General features: G+C 41.9%; 1 protein-coding gene across 2 annotated transcripts in view; it reads right to left on the bottom strand.

Annotated features, from left to right (window-relative positions):
* LOC131109247 (piezo-type mechanosensitive ion channel component 2) overlaps positions 1 to 17,724 on the bottom strand; it is a 69,375-nt gene extending 51,651 nt beyond the window's left edge. For both annotated transcript variants that reach the window (XM_058060993.1, XM_058060995.1), the window contains exons 1-3: positions 17,201 to 17,724; positions 6,255 to 6,350; positions 2,006 to 2,131 (exon numbers count right to left, since the gene is read on the bottom strand). In XM_058060993.1, the coding sequence (XP_057916976.1) occupies positions 2,006 to 2,131; positions 6,255 to 6,350; positions 17,201 to 17,264 (286 nt within the window). In that variant the 5' untranslated portion in view covers positions 17,265 to 17,724. The remainder of the gene's footprint in view (positions 1 to 2,005; positions 2,132 to 6,254; positions 6,351 to 17,200) is intronic.
* Positions 17,725 to 18,380: the final 656 nt, after the last annotated feature.

Raw genomic sequence — 18,380 nt, 5'->3', positions numbered from 1 at the left:
TTGATCACAACAAAGTCTCCAGCCCGAGAAAATCATTCAAGAGCAAAAGTGCTCTTCCAACTACCCCCCCACCCCACCCAAACTCACTTGATGAAAATGTTCACTGACTGCCAGCAAACCCCATTAAGAGATTATCCTTTAAGATGAAATGTAGTTACTCAATGTAATTAACAAATGTCGCTCACAGAAGAGGAAAACTCAACACTAGACTTCTAATTTGTCAACTTATTTGCTCTGTCAGTTCAAATCTTTGTTTTCTGAATAAAGACTTAATTCAGTAATTAAAAGTGTGTTTTTCTGTTGATTAATGCCAAAAAATTATAGATGGATTGCATTTCTAGTATGATCACGCTTCCATCAACATGCATCGAGGGCTCAATGCTGCAAATGATCATTTTTATATATTTAAATGAAACTTTAATAAGGGTACTCCCGAGGGACTACTTTTGCCAAATATATGTGAAGAGAAAGAAATACATTTGTTAAAATTGGAGTCCCACTGAATAATCACCACCGGGGTCTGTCCCGGGGCCTCACTACATTGACAACCCATCAAGATAACTACTATATTATCATCTAACATCATCTCACACAGCAGGAATGTCAAGAGGTGACGTTTGGATGAGATCTGAGGGGAGGTGGATCAGCAGGGGGTGCTGTACCACATTTCTACCAGATTGGCTAACTGTCACAAACACCGTCTAACGGGCAAAACAAACAAAAACAAAAAACATGAGACCAATTTTTATGGTTGGTGTCAGCCACCTGAAGCCTCCACATGGACGGGGTCGCTGAGCTTCACAATCACAGGAAAAAGAAACACAAAAAGTGACGGTTACAAAGTGATAAGACACCCCCGCCTCCTCCTCGTAGCCGGCTCCACCTCCATCTTGGCCCAAAAACTGTTCGTAAATGCAGTCACCCTCCATGTGTGGAGTCAGCACACAGAGCAGTGACGGATGACCCGTATGCAAAGCGGCTCGGGGTGACCAGTCAGTGACCCGCGAGAGCAGCTGGAGCTCGCCAGGCTCTCTCCTGTCATGCGGGACTCCATTTACCGCTGTAATTGTGCATTTGGCCTACATGTAGAAAGGAAATGAGGGGGAGGATAACCACCTCAGTGTGAAGGAGGGCTCCTTGTTTACGCTGGGCTGCCAAAAGGAAAAGGATGTCAGGGGGCGAAATACCAGATTTAGTAACGTTAGATAAGGAAGGCATTGACTCCAAATTCAGGAAATGGTTGTGAAACTGAAAAATGCAAACGAAGCGTGGCAATTTCCCTTCCCTCAAAATACTATCAGCTGCCAAATTCGGAAACTCTTCACAAGCGTTCCCATCAGAACCTCACCCAACTAATAAAACCACTTTAGACTGGATTTACACTGCAGGTCTAAGTGCCTGATTCTGATTTAGTGACTCATTGGTCACCAAATGGGCTGCACAGCGGATGAGTGGTTAGTGCGCAGCTAGGAGACGCGAGTTCAATTCCACCCCTGGCCATCTCTGTGTGGAGTTTGCATGTTCTCCCCGTGCATGCGTGGGTTTTCTCCGGGTACTCCGGTCTCCTCCCACATTCCAAAAACATGCTAGGTTAATTGGCGACTCCAAATTGTCCATAGGTATGAATGTGAGTGGGAATGGTTGTTTGTTTATATGTGCCCTGTGACAGCTGGGATAGGCTCCAGCACCCCCGCGACCCTCGTGAGGATAAGCGGTAGAAAATGAATGAATGGTCACCGCTTTTGTACCATGTTTACATCATATTTACCCCATTCAATCCCTGCCATTATTCAAAAGGTGTCCCTCTAGTGTCAAGGCACACAGAATATTGTGTTGTTCGGCTATGTAGACATGGTATACACAAAAGGATTAGACTCTCATCAGAAAAGAAAAGTTTGTTTCTACCTTTTTCCGTTCTTTAGTAATCCGCAGTAGAAAAGTTCATGGAATTCTTCACGAGTCCCTTTGGGTTCTACCTCTAGAGACTGCTGTTTGGTGTACTTACAGTTGAATTCGGAATCGATGGAGTTCCTGGCCAGGAGGCTGTTGACAGTAATCTGATAGATGATGTGGACGAGCAGGAAGGACAAACTGGTGAAGCACAGAGACAGCAGCAGACGTCCCGTGTGGCCTGCCAAGAGGAGGGCAAGAGCATTTTTGAGGTTGTTATCACTTTGTTAAGTATACAGCTAAATAACATGCAGAGTCAAAATGCTAATGTTTTGGACTGATAGCTAATCAAGTCGTTATGAGTTCGGATCTACAAGGAAGGTTTGGGGCATACAGATGTCATGTTTGCGTACGTGTTTCTATCATTGATGGGCGACGAGGTTCATGACCCGTGAGGCACTGACTCACGTAATATACAGGTAGGTTGCTCATTAAGATAACCAAAATAAAGAAGAGACTAATTCACTTTGTTTTAAAAAAAAAATTTGAAATTGTTTTCATATAATTCTAATCCCATTTATTTTTGTATTAACTGATACTTTATTTCTAAATTTTTCGATATAGTTTGGATATATAATCCTCCATCTTGGCAGTCAATGGCATTCAATCATTCAGCAATAATTAAAAAAAAGAAAAAACACACCAGCCTTTCCTCTGTGCAAGCATGGCTGACAACCATCTTCCAGCTCTGCCTGTTTTCATTCATCGCGCAAAACATTGACATATGAACACTTAGCCATAAAAAAAATACATAAATAAGAGCAACTCGCAACTCGGCTGGGAGATATGGACCGAAACTCATATCCCAGTAAATATACATAGTAAATATATAGAAAGTAAAATATACATATCGAAACCTTAGCCGTGCTCAAATCCTCAGCTAATACCAAAACCACAAAAAACGTGAAATAAAAGAACTCAAAAACACTTTACTTTGAAAGGTATTATTTTTTATTTATTTTTAATTATTTATTTATCTATTTATTTATTTATTTTAGAAAGCAGAACCAGAGAGACAAAAAAGGGAATAAAAACACCATTATAATTATGTTTTAGTTTGTTCGTTTAAAATTGGCCATCCCTTCATCAAAATAAAATACGTTTTAATATTTTATCTTGGGGGCTGCACGGCGGACAAGTGGTTAGCGCACAGACCTCACAGCTAGGAGACACGAGTTCAATTCCACCCTCGGCCATCTCTGTGTGGAGTTTCCATGTTCTCCCCATGCATGCGTGGGTTTTCTCCGGGTACTCCGGTTTCCTCCCACATTCCAAAAACATGCTAGGTTAATTGGCGACTCCAAATTGTCCATAGGTATGAATGTGAGTGTGAATGGTTGTTTGTCTATATGTGCCGTGTGATTGGCTGGCCACCACCTCTCGCCCGAAGACAGCTGGGATAGGCTCCAGCACCCCCCTCGTGAGGATAAGCGGTAGAAAATGAATGAATGAATTTTATCTTGGCAAGCGCCTCTCAAGGTCTATACAGCGTTTCCAGCCTCCATTTTTTATCTTGTAGTTAAAAGTTACAATTTCTTTATTTTAGCACACAAGTTTTGTAGAGGCGTTGTGATACGATCAATTACATGTAGCGGAAACCCAGTCTTATCCAGAAACAATTGAAACTCTTAGAAATATTGATGTAACAATTCACAGTACTGCAACTCAAGTATGTTTGTATGTGTTCAACATAGTCACACTGAATATGATCACAGGTGACTCCTTTCAGGTCTTTCAAATCTTTCATTTTTTAGGTTCCCAGTTTTTAACTGTTTTCGGTTGGGAGCAATGCCGTCTAACATTTGACTTTATAAAACAGTAAGTGAGCGGAGTTGCGTGCTAGTGAGTACTCCACTCTGGTGAGGATATAGATTTTGAGCCCGTTGGTGGTCACACTTAATGATCTTCCTGAGAGCCACATGTTCTTCCCAAAGCCGCCCTCCAAATAGCAGCCAGCCAGCGAAGGAAAGCGGAGAACAGTCGGAGGAGCAGCCACAGCTGTTCCACAGATGGCCCTTTTATAGCGCACCTACAGGTATTTGGGAACATTTTTAACGGGGCCAGGGTGTACCCTGCCTCTCGCCCGTCGGCTGGCATAGGCTTCAGCATACCCACGATCTGGGTAAGGATCAGTCAGATTTGTCATGGGTCCTTGCAGTGTCCCACTTCCTGGTGCAGTAGTGGTTGCTTCCCCATGGGTAAACATCTCCATCACTATTCTTCACGTGGGGAACACCAACCACATTTACAATATCCTGACCAAAGCTTATCAAATGTGCCCACCAGACCACTGAAGGTGTATTAAACGTTGAATAATTTGTGCTAATTTCCCGATGCAATTCCCTCGGCGGTCGCAAAGACTGGGAAAAGAACGCTTGTAAAGCGGGAGGTATGGGGAGTGCCTGGCTTGCAAGCGAACGAGTGCAAAGGCTCAGGACAACTGCATCATTTTCCCACTTCTGTACGTAGGTTCAGGGTGTTTTTAGTCATCTTGAGATCATTTGTATTTTTACAACTGCAATTGAGTTACAAGGCTTGATCCCAAGAGAAACTGTGAGCGGTTTCTCAAACAGAAGGAGCGGTTCGGCTTCATAATTGCTGCTTTATTCGCTTTAAAATGAATTTTCATTTCCACTCACTTTGTTGTTAGCAGTTTAGACGTTAATGCTTGTGTGTTGAGTTACTTTGAGGGGACAATACATTTACATTGTTATACAAGCAATACACATTAAACATTACATTACATTGCATTAAAGTGGCTGGTTTCCAGTGTTGTCTGATGAAAATATACAATCCCACGTTTGCAGTAATTTGAAGGGTATACTCACTTTTGTGGGATGCTGTACATTTGTACAATCAAGGTTGGTCAAACTACAAAAAAACAACACTTTACCTTGTCCTATGTTTATGTCCCATCCTGTTTGGATCGTTGCATCACAGAGAATGGCTCTCTGCTGTGTGTTTTTAATGCTAGGAGCCCACTAGGTCTGCACCAGTTGGTGCCAAAGATTATGTGATTGGCGCATAGTGGCGCTGAATTAATGTTCGCTCGGCATGTTGCCATGTAGCCGTTATTCGGCACCACAGCGAGCCACTACGCGCCTATCACATAATCTTTAGCGCGAACTGGCACCAACTGACGCCGGCCCAGTGGACTCCTAGCATCATTGGCGCAACTTGGCTCTCGCCATTACATTCCATTGGATTCCATTAGGCGGATTGTTTGCAAAATTTGTTTCCACTTGGTGGACTCTTCGCGCCGATTGTTTAATGCAAGTGGCACGATGAAGATTTTAAACATTTTGAAATTTTCTTGCCGCCAAACTAAATTTTTACGGGCCACCACGAGCCAGTTGGAAGGCAGTTTGAGCCACTGCACGCCCCTCGGCACCTTATTGGTGACACTAGGTGCCACAGCAAATTGCATTGGTGTGAACCGTTGCCGGCCCAGTGGACTCCTAGCATAATGTACATGACAAGAAGTATTCACGTTTAGCATTTGACTATTGCTGAAAGTCCTCGTAGTGGATCATCAAAGTAAAGTGGTCATTTTTTTATCTTCAGAAAGTATCACAAGACGTTTCTATGTCGGTTTGTACGTTGTTGACAATGACAATGGGCCTCTGACCAATGACAATCATCACGGCAGTGGAATACAATCATACCAGTCAAGAGCCACTAATACTCTGTTTTAAAAGGTACATTTTTGTAGTATGCTGTGATGTACTACGTCATATGAGAGGTGTTTCTTGGTCACCTCATGTTGCTATGAGACAGGGTCAGCATGACGCAGTACGCTGGTGCGCCACTGAAAGCACAATATGAAACATGTTCAATGAATGACTCGTGCTGATGTCATCAGATTACCGTAGGTGAGCGTACATGCCGACATGGCTCAGGGATCAAATCCATGAGCAGCCCTCTCTAGATTTCTCTTTAACTATTGATGAGAGCGTAAGTGGTCCACTTGGGCTGCGCTTTACTTTCTGATTGTTATTCCTGCTGGAGACGAGAGGAACGCCCCTCGGCCTCCACCCAGATGTTTTTGTGTATTACCGAGTGCTGCGTGGGGTTTCCTTCATAAACCCGGATGGTGAAGAGTATCTGGAAGGTGTTCCCAACCAGGTGACTGCAAGACGTGTAACCACCTCAGTGGTCGTTTTCAATCATAGGCGCTGGTTTAATAGTAATGTTAATTTGTGTCAACAAAACGTGGAAAAGACAAAGCCATCAGGTGATGGGGTAGAAATACAAGGTGATACATGGAAGCTGATCTACTTCGGATGAGTTTGTGTGGTTCTTACCCTGCATGGTTGTGCACGTGGGCTCAGGAAAGAGCGGAATAAGCAGGAGGTAGATGAGGTAGACGAAGGACAGCACATTGTACCTGAAGACACAAGCTGCACAAACACAAACAGGGGACACCAGTGAGTTGAAGGCGGCCACTCTTACGCATGGTCAACTACAGAAACATTGGTTATGGTAATAAAATCCAGAGCCTTGTCATTCATAGATGCTTGGCACAGTTCACCATCGTCTTTGACGTATGGTTTGCGTTACCGGGACCACCAAAGTGTGTCCTTGATGCTGTACTGTCCTTGAAGACAGCTAATTAGTTTAGCTTGCCAGTTCATTGTCTTTTTACTTCCAGTTTCTGTAGAGTACTTCCTGCAGTAGCTATTGTCTCATCAATGAAAAGATGTAACATTACTGACACCTAGTGACAAGTATACTACATTCTGTATCTTTGTTTTTGTTAATTTAGCCATTTTTATGGCTGGAAATGCTTAATTTAGGCCAAAATACATATCAAATAGACATAATAAAAAGGACATTAGAGACATAATTAAGATTTGTGCGTTTTCAGGTCAAAAGTATTTTCTCATTTCAGCCTCTCGTCCACATGGATATGACTTTCTGTGAGCCCTGAATCTGTATTTTTGGAAAATGGCTTCCAGAGTGGGGAAAATCTGAAAACAAGCAACTTTTTTTTAAAGCAAAGACATCAGCTGGTTGCTGTCATGTGATCCCGCTTCTCGCCCACAGACAGCTGGGATAGGCTCAAAACGCTCGGTTTCAAAAGGTGTGGTAAAATAGTTCCTTTGTGATGTCACAGAGGGGCAGATTTCCTTCCTTGGTTCATAGCAAAGTAGGCATGCCTGGAGGCGGGTGGTGGGTGGAATAAATTCAAACAGACCGTGTTGGCAGGAAGCACAAATCCAAAGAAATACAACTGGAATAGGTGCAGATTCTGAAATCTAAAAAAGTTTTCTGTGCGGGTTATTGTGTGTAGCTGCTCTATAGGAGTCCACAATAGTGTTTTATTTTTTAACATTTTTACATATTTTCTAATCCTAACTTTCCGCCCTATATGGCACGCCTTCTCACATGCTGTAGATAGGCTAAGCAGGTACAGGAAAAGTACGAAAGCAATGTTTTTAATCAGTTTAAGAGTGGAGACATTACGGGCAAAAGCACATTAGCGAAACAATAAAACAATTTCCTGTTTCCACAGTAAAGGATACATCACGGCAAATGATGCACTTGCCTTCAGAGCGTATATACGATGACCAGTCACACTTAAGAGAAAACTCTTGTATTGATCTATTGATCGGGGCAGTGTCGGTCGCAATTGGGGACTTTTACCAGCTAAACGTCACTTAACTCCAAATCAGATGAGGACGCTTTAAAAGCCTTTAAAATGTGCTTGAATTCATCACGCAAACAAAGTGCTGAGCCGCCTCCCTCTCACATTGATTGCATACTTGTGGAGGTATGTGCTGGGCTACTCTCAAATTCTCTCTTTGTGCCGAAAATGAACAAGCGCAGCCATTACAGGTCTGAAACTACTCCAAAAAAAAAAAAAGTTGCATTTATTTATCTTTGCAAACTCAATGTTCCCATTCAGCAACATTAGCTCTGCCTTTTTTTCTCACCGCTTTTGGCCCCCCCGACACACACAGCCCAATCTAATCTAATTATCAGGAATATATATTCCACCACGGTTGCATAACTATCTTGCTAAAGCAAACAAGAAAAAAAGCTTGAAATTTGTGGTCTCTCGCGGCCTTTCTGCTCTCACTTTCTTAATCATTAAATGTGACAAACGCCAAACGTTTAGATGTTACTCGTTCAGGTCTTTAAGTGTTTATCTGCATGGCTGAGCTCCCTGTAGCTTGACCACACTCTTCCTGACTGCCTTGTGACTCATCACAGTCGGAGTTTTAACAGCGGCAAGGATGATAAATGTCTGTTGTTTTCACATATCACATGAACAAAGAAAAACAACCAAAAAAACGAGCTCCTTCTCCCAGCTGAATCGGGCTGATGTCTCATTTTGGTCAAAAGTTATTATCTCTGTCTCACAAGGGTCTCCACAAACCACAAAGGGGTACAAGGGTTTGGGCTGAAAACCAGAAACAACGGGTGAATTTACAACGGCCTTTTTCTAAAAAGTAAAGGAAGAATATCATGTTCAGATCGTCAACTTTGCTTTCATTTCATTGTGGTGGTAGGTTGCTTCATCGGACTCCAAACATTCAGTTATTAGACTGTACAATAGACTACAGATAACCTTGGTTAACCTGTTTTTTCCATTAGGGTCCAAAATATACGCCAAAAGTTTGCCTTAGTTTCCAGTTAATGTACAATATGGGGCCACAAATCTTGAAAATGTTAACGAAAAACACATTTGAATATTTACTCACTTATAGGGGCATGGTGCACACGGCTCTACGCAGCTCTAACCAAATAAAAATATAGTGCAAACACATAATAATAATGGCTGTTGTGTATAAAACTATTTCAGCCTGTTTGCACATAGCCATTACTGTATGTGATGTGTGAAAGTTTGTCACAAAGACGATGAAGAAATAATACAAAACAGTGGAACTTGAGGATCAGACACCTCTTTGGCAGGCACCAATCATGAGTTGTGAAAAAAAAATCACAACAAGCTTGTCAACCCACTGGAAATCGCAGGAGGTCGTTACTCAGTACAGCAGTCTGGCTCATGGTGTCACTTTACAAAGACCACTACATTCATTACACTGCAACTTAACATTCTAAAAGGTGGCTAAGAAACAAACATTAAAACGTGGAAAAAAGTTGTCTACAAACAAAATAATATTTAATAATTTAAATGTGTAGATAATGTAGATAATACATTCATTAGATAATGGTGGACAATAACGACTACATTTAACATATGCACATGTGTGCGTGCACACAGTTTAGTTCAAATTGTAAAAATTGGAACTAGTTTATGGTATTATATTTCTGAATAAATTATTTTGATGTAAAACAATACATGTTTGGGTAAATTCACTTATTGCAGTGAGGACTGGAAGTCATTAAGCGCTATAAACGAGGGAGGACTGCATACACAAAATGTTATTTTTGTGTGGCTGACCTCCAGTAAACAGCTGTGCGTCGACCTGAACAGTGCAAAAGTGTGCGTGTGTGCATGCGGCGGTCAAGAGGAGGGGGCTGCTGCTGTTGTTTGGGTGCTGTTGTGTACACACGGCCCTGCAGGCGGCTGGGCGCTTTTCAATAGAGGTGCTGTCAGATGCACGTCTGGGGGGAGACGAGGGGGGTGTAACATGACATTAAATAACATTGCTTTTGGTGTTGGTTGTTGTACTTTCACTGTTTGACTCTGGATCTTTAAACCAGAGCAGCAGCAAGGCTGTTTATTCCCCACCAGTGAGATCCAGTGGTCGTTTGAGTGCTGACAAAAACTTACATTTAAAGACAATTGGAAAAGATATAACGTTTTGCTACTACTCTTGGTGTCTGGAAATGTCCATACAAATCCTGGGCCAGGTCTTAACTGTATCTTTACACTGGAGGACTCTGGTCTCGGTATAATCCATATTAACTCATTCACAGCCAAAGACGTCCATTTATGTCTTTTGCTGGTTTTCACAGGAGCTACAGATCAAAGTCTTATGCATCTTGTGTGTGAATTTCAGACTTGTAGGTGATGCATTTCTGTCCTGGTAGTGGGCAACAGTTTATATTTTCCTCCGATCAGCAGCAATTTTTATCGTTTTTATGCAGACGGCACAATACCGTATTTTCTGGACTATAACTCGCTCCGGAGTATAAGTCGCACAAGGCCAAAAATGAATTATTAGGTAGAAAAAAAAGTCGCATTTTTTGCAGGTATTTTATTTTACAAACTACTTGACCAAAACAGACATTACCTCCTCTTGGAAGGCAAGTTCTAACAATAAAAGAACAGAGAACAGGCTGAATCGGTGTAAGATATGCTAACACGATGGTTATTCAGCTACACAAAAAATAAACATGAACAGAAAAGGTGTCCAGTGTTTATGTAACAAACAGTTTTTTCATTTATAAGTCGCTCTGGAGTACAAGTCACAGGAACAGCCAACCTATGAAAAAAAGTGTGACTTATAGTCCGGAAAATACGGTAATTTCTTGTTTTGCTTCATCTGCTGTGCAAGCTTTCATTAATTTACAGTCGGCTTTGATGTTGTTCAGGCCTGTCTGCAGAGGTTGAAGCTGGTTCGGAACACAGAGAAGACAAAAGGTTATGCTGTTCTCCAGGGCTACTGTGCAGTCCAAAAATCTCCCCGTCTTAACTAGTCAAGGTACAGCCATCGAGCTTGTCTCATCTAACGCCTAACTTTTAAGTAGAATATTGCAAGCTTAGATTCTAAATTTGAGGTAAAATTGGGCTTTTACTTCAGGAAAAGATCTCTTTTTTCATTAGGAGCCAGGAAACGCCTTGAGTCAGCTTCCTTTCTTCCACTGCTTGACTACGGTGATGTACGGTGATGTACTCTGGATGGTCCCGTCCAATCTTGGATCCTACTTTATTAGGAATCATAGACATTATATGTTTTGATCCACTGGCTTTTCTTACTCTGACTGTTGCTGGTGTTTTCACAGAATTGGGCTGCTTATCCTCACTAGGGTCGTGGGTATGCTGGAGCCTATCCCAGCTGTCTTTGTGTGAGAGGCGGGTGCACCCTCAAATGTTGTTAAAATTCTTGACACTAAGGAACTGGAAAGCATTGGACACTGTTTTTAAATCAGATGCTACATTTCATACTATATCCTTGATCCCATTATATTTATATCACCTGGTTAAATAAAGGCTTAATAAAGCAATAATAAAAAGAAAAAAGAAAACAGACTACGTCATGGCAGCAGTCGTTTCCCACTCCTTTAGACAGTCGGCACGTTGCGGACGGGAAGGAAGTAGCAGGTGCTTTGAGTCCCACATAACATCTGCTGCACTCAGTCGTCACTCAAGAGGCCCAACTTTTATCTTTGGCCACAAACGCTCCACGTTTAGTCATGTTTACACTAGCCCATGAGTCCCGTTTGCATTGCCAATTGCTTGTTAACAAGTACACTTACATCATCATCTTTTGGCGAGGAGGGAGGTGGGGGCATTATCGACATTGGTGTTATTGGGGATTGTTTAGGGTTGATGTCATCAGTGTTGTTTTTTGCAGCCATTTTATTTTTAGTCTTTAGCTGAATCTCAGTTCTATTCCTTAGCCCTTTCCCTTTGTCTTACCCCTGATTACTGCATTTATTCATATTTTATTTTCTTATTTCGTAGGTATGAATGTGAGTGTGAATAGTTGTTGTTTATATGTGCCCTGTGATTGGCTGCCGTGTACCCCGCCCTTCGCCAAAAGACACCCCCACGACCCGAGTGAGGATAAGTTTACCTTTAACAATTAATAATTATCATCTATGGGAAGACACTGACCATGTTAATGATTTCTCACAATAAATACAAACAATGATTTAATACAAAAGAAAATCAATATGCAATACACAAGTGAAGCCAATCATGAGAAAGGGTATTTAAGGTGGCCAATTGCAAGTCGCATTTTCTCTTAAGAGTAGCACCATGGTAGCCTCAAAACAACTGTCACATGACCTGAAAGCAAAGATTGTTCAACATCATGGTCTAGGGCAGGGGTGCTCACACTTTTTCAGCATGCGAGCTACTTTTAAAATGAGCGAGTCAAAATGATCTACCCACTACAAAAATGCAAAACATCTATTTATTTTCAAATGTATTGAGGATTATTTGTACGTACAATGTATGTTGATGTACCTTACATAACCAAATGAGCCAATATTGCAAAACACACATAATTAACTATTAACATTTTTTGTAATTACCTGAGTTTACTTTGATGACTTGCACTGAATTGAACCAGCCAGGGATGCATAGTCCGGACAGTAGCTGCTGATAGCCAGCCTCACGCACACTTCCAAATGTTTATCAGTCATGGATAATATCCGTATCATAATATCCGTATAATATTCCATATCCGTATGGAAGTGATATGTTTTTTGCCTTTTTACTTGGTCCAGTTTTTGCCTTTTTACTTGGTCCAGCTCCTTCACTCATTTTAGTGACCATAAACTTTAGCGAGGGCTTAAAATCTGACGCAATTCGCCGACTAGCTTAGCACTTTGCATCGCTGTTTACGCATGAGCGGTGACCTAAAGGTCAAAATTCAGTTGTCATCTGATTGGTTGTCCTGTATGTCAATCAAGTAACGGGGATGGATGATAGGCTGACATCGTAAGTTCTGCTGCACTTAGAGACGTTGTTTGATTTGATTGGTCGCCCGAAGGGCAACATTCAGTTGTCATCTGAATGGCTGCCCTGTATATCAATCAAGTGACGGCATTGATGCTAGGATGATATTTTTTTAATGTCACGCCGCGATCGACCAGTACCACCTCCGCGATCGACCGGTAGCTCGCGATCGACTTAATGAGCACCCCTGGTCTAGGGGAAGGATACAAAAGCTAGCTCAGAGATTTCAGCTGTCAGGTTCCACTCTGAGGAACATAGTGAGGAAATGGCAGACCACAGGGACAGTTCTAGTTAAGGCCCCGAGTGGCAGGCCAAGAAAAATCTTACAGAATAGTTGAACATCGTTCATGAAACTATAATGGAGTTATTGGGATATAACAAGGGGCGGTATATATGGCGGATGAAGAACACAGCATTCCAAGACAAACACTTGCTACCCACAGTAACATTTGGTGGTGGTTCCATCATGCTGGGGGTCCACGTGGCCAGTGCAGGTACTGGAAATCTTGTTGAAGTTGAAGGTTGAAGGTGGCATGGATTCCAGTCATTAACAAAGTTGAAGTTCCGCCGGGGCCGGGACTTCCAACAAGACCATGACCCGAAACACTGCTCCAATTCTACTAAGGCATTCATGCAGAGGAACAAGTACAACGTTGTGGAATGGCCATTTCAGTCCCCAGACTAAATATTATTGACAATCTGTCCATGCTTGGAAACCATCAAACCTGACTCAACTGGAGATGTTTTGGAAAGAGGAATCGTCAAAAATACCTTCAACTAGAATCCAGACCCTCATTGGAAGTTTATTTCTGGAAAAGTAGGATCTTCTAAATATTGATGTCATTTTTCTATTGGGGTGCCGAAATTTATGCACCTGCTAATTTTGTTTGAATTACACACTTTCTGTAAATCGGGTAAACTTCATTTCACTTCTCATCTACCACTGTGTTGGTCTGCTATATGATACGTTTACCTGGAATGGCTGATCCCAACAACCGGTCATTTAGAAAGCAACATCTTGAAAATGATCACAATCATATCCATGTGTACATGTACATATTTAGTCTGCACATCATTTTGACAGAATACTAACATTCTAAAAATACCAAACAAGCAAAACAAAAATAGGTTATGCCTGACTGGCATCCATCAAGGGCGATGACCAAAATTGTATCTGTACTGTTGAGCTTGTTTTTCGTGTGTGTCCCAACTGCACACCGTGGTAGAGGCTGCATGCATGTCACTGACCGTGTGGCTTATTGCCCAAAGCTAGCAGACTCTACGTAGTATGATAACAAAGCACATAAACGCCATCTGTTGAACATATCTCAACATGCTGACAAAACATAAACACACAAAAGAGATGGCCACACCGTCACTGAATGTAAGCACAGCAAAACATGGTGCGAACTCATTCAGGTTTTCATTGAAACAGGACTGAAATGCTACAATTCCCTCCACAGCAGTGTTTCAACATTACACTTCCTGTCCGGTCCAAAAAATCTTTGCACCATCTACAGTCACTTGACAGTATCACACACATAAACTAATGAATTGACATTAGCACAACAAGATAGCATTACTAATTTATCACAAGCCAATTGTTGAGTAACATTGTACAGTGGTTTACATGTTTGGCACACAAAAGTAATCACTCCCCCATTAAAACACAACAGATTAATTGAGACCTATCAGTCTGGAAAAGGTTATAAAGCCACTTCTAAAGCTCTGGGACTCCAGCAAACCACAGTGAGCGCCATTATCTATAAATGACAAAAACATGGCACAGTGATGAACCTTCCCAGGAGTGGCCGGTCAACCGAAATTACCCCAAGGAGCACAGCAACAAGTCATCCAAGATCATAAAAGACCCCACAACAACATCCAGTGAAATGCGAGCCTCATTTGGTTCAGTGGAATCTGTTTGTGACCTCAAGCTGAAAACAACTTGTGTTCTTCAGCGAGTCCACCTGTCAATGGCTGAAGAAAACCAAAACAAAGTAAAAATAAGATAAAAACATATTCAGTACGTCCATTTGCATGCACCAAAAGTGCCCCAGGCATGTTGAGCAAGCAGTGCACTGCATGCTAAGCTAGTATGCATTGCTACATGGAGTCAGTCTTTGTTGGACAAAACGACTGGAAAGAATCATCAGGTGAGGAGTGACGACAGCACTCATCATGGCCGCCATCGCAGTTTGCTGCCCACATACATTACACTTTACATTTCCTACTTCCTGTCAGCTCCCTTGCACATCAGCAGCGACGGAAGAGTGCTCATTTGCGATTTGAAAAAAATAAAAACAAAAAACATAAATTATTAAAAGGTATGTTTACGATAAAAGGGAAGTCAATTCTCTCCCTGGCAAGCACATTATTAATTCATACTGTTAAAACGGCTTTCCACGAATTAATGGAGTCCATGCATGACCTCGCCATTGGTTCTGGAAATAAAGATGTGCTGTTGCGGTGCATCGGGCTGTCAAGTGCTGCATTACAGTGGGACTGAGTTGGTCTTACTTATGGACTAAAAAAAAAAAAACAACCACCTCAGACTGGGGACCGCAGCAGCATCGTTTGCATTTGCGGCCTACCACAAAATAACCGCCTGAAACATTTAAACACAAACACCATTTCATTGAGGCTGCAGCCGCATTCATGCCTGGTTTATCGCTGTAAATTTCCACAAAGTGAAATGGGATAGACTCCAGCATGCCCGCGGCCCTCGTGAGGATAAGCAGTATAGAAAATGGATGGATGGGATTCCTTATTTAGTATTTATGGAGTATTGTGGCAGTTAGAATACAGAAAAACTGCTAACCAGAGACCTGAGTTCAATCCCACCCTCGACCATCTCTGTGTGGAGTTTGCATGTTCTCCCCGTGCATGCGTGGGTTTTCTCCGGGTACTCCGGTGTCCTCCCACATTCCAAAAACATGCTAGGTTAATTAGCGACTCCAAATTGTCCATAGGTATGAATGTGAGTGTGAATGGTTGTTTGTCTATAAGTGCCCTGTAATTGGCTGGCCACCAGTCCAGGGTGTACCCCGCCTCTCGCCCGAAGACAGCTGGGATAGGCTCCAGCACCCCCAGTAATCCTCGTAAGGATAAACAGTAGAAAATGAATGAATGAAGAAGAACAATTGTGATATTACAATGCAAACAACTTAATGTTGTTTTGATGTAGGAAAGTCTACATTTGGGAGATAGTTATCTTAAATTAAAACATAATCAAATTAGTAAATTAGAAATAATGGTACAGGTTCAAATGTGAAAGGTACCACCCCTTAATTATGTTATTATTGTGCCTGTTGTGAGATCGTTCAACGCTGCAATAAAAGCCTGTTGTTCCGGGAATCAAGTCTCACCCCACATTGCAGTAACATCACTGACACATAGTGACCAGTGTACAATAGAAAATTTGCTTAATTATATATATTTTTTAACAATAACAGGCCTCAACCATGAAATTATTAAATAGATTTTTTGAAAAACTTATAGATTCCCTAATCAGTCAAAGGGGCGACTGTATAATAAAATGGAATTTAACTTCACGTGTATGAATGCATGATGGTGTGATGGCTGACTGGATGGATTATTTTGTTTTTCCATTCATTTCTACTACAAAATCATGTCATCAGTAAGACCATTGCAAGTTTGTTTAAAGCAGGACAACCTAATGATGATACATTCATTTACTCGGACCCTCCAAGTGTTCTCAATAAAAGTCTGCGAGTGACGGATTTGGCATTTTTCCACTCTCAAACAAACATCCGCCTGCTGACCTCCAAAACTAATGTACGTACAACCTAATAAACCTTTCTGGGATATAAACTTTATATTTGAAAGTAAGGTTTGACCCTGCTGAAAGATTTAAAGGCCCGACTGACCTTGTGTGTTTCACAGACGTCACTGATCTATTTCTGTGTAAAAACAAGATGCAAAGGTTGGCAACAGTGCTCCTTAATGCTGATAATTTATCATCATGAAAATATTCCAACCCCCCCTGCCCTGTTATCTACAGCATCGGGTTCTCGTAGATACGCTGCAGCACAGCTTTAATGTCCACTTTTACGTTGTCCTTTCTCATTTTTAATGCTTGCCAGAGGACTGCAGTACACTTCTTGTGCTGGAAGACGCAACCATGCCAAGGAGAGCGGACATCGTAAGTGTTGTTGATGCTGTTGGTGTATGTGTATCAATGTGGCGTGTTTTAAATCATCAAAATACGGGAAAGGTGTTCGCAGAGATGGACTGTATGCCCTCGGTTGTACCAAGATAGGATATCTGTGTGTGTTTGTACTAGAAGCTGGGATTACATTGTGTGTTTCGATGTATTTTTCCACAATTTTTTTTTGTTTTGGTATATACAATGTGCCACACGCCAAAACTAAACCACAGTTCAGAAATGGACCCACCTTGTTCATACATTTGCTCTGCATTTCTTTTTTGTTTTCATTTTTTTACTAACTCCAGAAAATGTTATTGTTCCTTAAAAAAATGTGAATGACTGTTGTTGACCTTCTGAAGATGTTATCAGCGGGTGTAGTGGAAGTAGGGTGACTGGGCCATGACGTAATCCTCCATCCATCCCCACCACACGCTACCCAGCATGACAAGGGTGAAAAAACAACTTTAAAAACTCACCAGCAGTGAGGCAGACAGGCAGTATCAGCCTGAATATCAGCCCGCAGACCGTCTCCGAGGCCATGGCGACAAGATACTTTCTCTTTTCACTCTCTCACCGTCGCATCCCAACAGCGGGGAAGAATGTCTTAAATCCCGGCTGTCATCATCACCGCCACCACCACAATCACCATCATCAGGCGTGTGAGCTCTCCCCAGGTAGTCTGCTTTGTCCGCACAAGACACCTGAGCGCCGGCTTGTCCACGGCGGCGAGAGAAGGCCACTTCCAGGCTTCATCGTCATCAGAAGAGATCAGGAGCAGCTCATCCTCCAAAACGCAACTCTTCAGGTCATGTTCGCCACCCAGGTATGCCCAGAAAAGTCGGTTAAAATGTTGCCAAGAAGAGGCAACAAGTGGTGCTGACTTTCAAACAAAGCTTCTTTTAACAAATATGAAGTGAAGCCGAAGTCGTTTAGTTTGTAATATTTGCGTTCTCGATGGGTCTACTGCTCTGAATTTGAACTTTATGCACGGATGCGTGTTGGTCGAGCATTTTAAGAGGGGGTAGTTTGTGATTGGCGTCTATTTCAGCCAATGACGTGTCTTTCTGTTTTTGCTCACGCCTCCTTGGATGATTTGCGGCAAAAGGGGCGGGCTCAGGAATACAAGTTGAACGAATATCACGTCATTATGTCGTTAATTCCTACTTGGTTAGTATATCTTCAGATTTAAGACTTTATCCATTCATCTTTATTTCAACCAAATTAACAATTCACATGATATAACACCATAAACTGTTCTGCTTTGTTTCTGTCCATTTAAAGTACGACAATGTATGACTGTACCTGTTTTGCGCTGGGTACAAACTGCGCCTCCTATCGTTTGGAAATGAGACTGCAGAAGGAGCTGCTCCCCTTGCACCAACAATACTGGAAGCTAGAAAAAAACAAACAGAAAATATACGTATATGACGTAAATCAACTACTTTACTAAAAAAACATTATTATGACAATTTATAGATGAAAGTTAGCTTTTGCCAATAACAACAGCAAGCCATTTATATTATGAATGCTTAGTATTAACAAGAGTTCATCCCCAGTGTCAAAGTAGATTTCCTCTGCCGTCCATCAAGCCAGTGGAGAGCAAAGCATGATGGGAAAGCTCAGTACTCATGTGAAGTGATGAATGGTCGCTTGACC

This window comes from Doryrhamphus excisus, chromosome 22 (genome assembly GCF_030265055.1).
Source record: "Doryrhamphus excisus isolate RoL2022-K1 chromosome 22, RoL_Dexc_1.0, whole genome shotgun sequence".
NCBI lineage: Eukaryota > Metazoa > Chordata > Actinopteri > Syngnathiformes > Syngnathidae > Doryrhamphus > Doryrhamphus excisus.
Note: the sequence above shows the minus strand (reverse complement) of the source record. Positions and strands in the feature narration are given on the sequence as shown.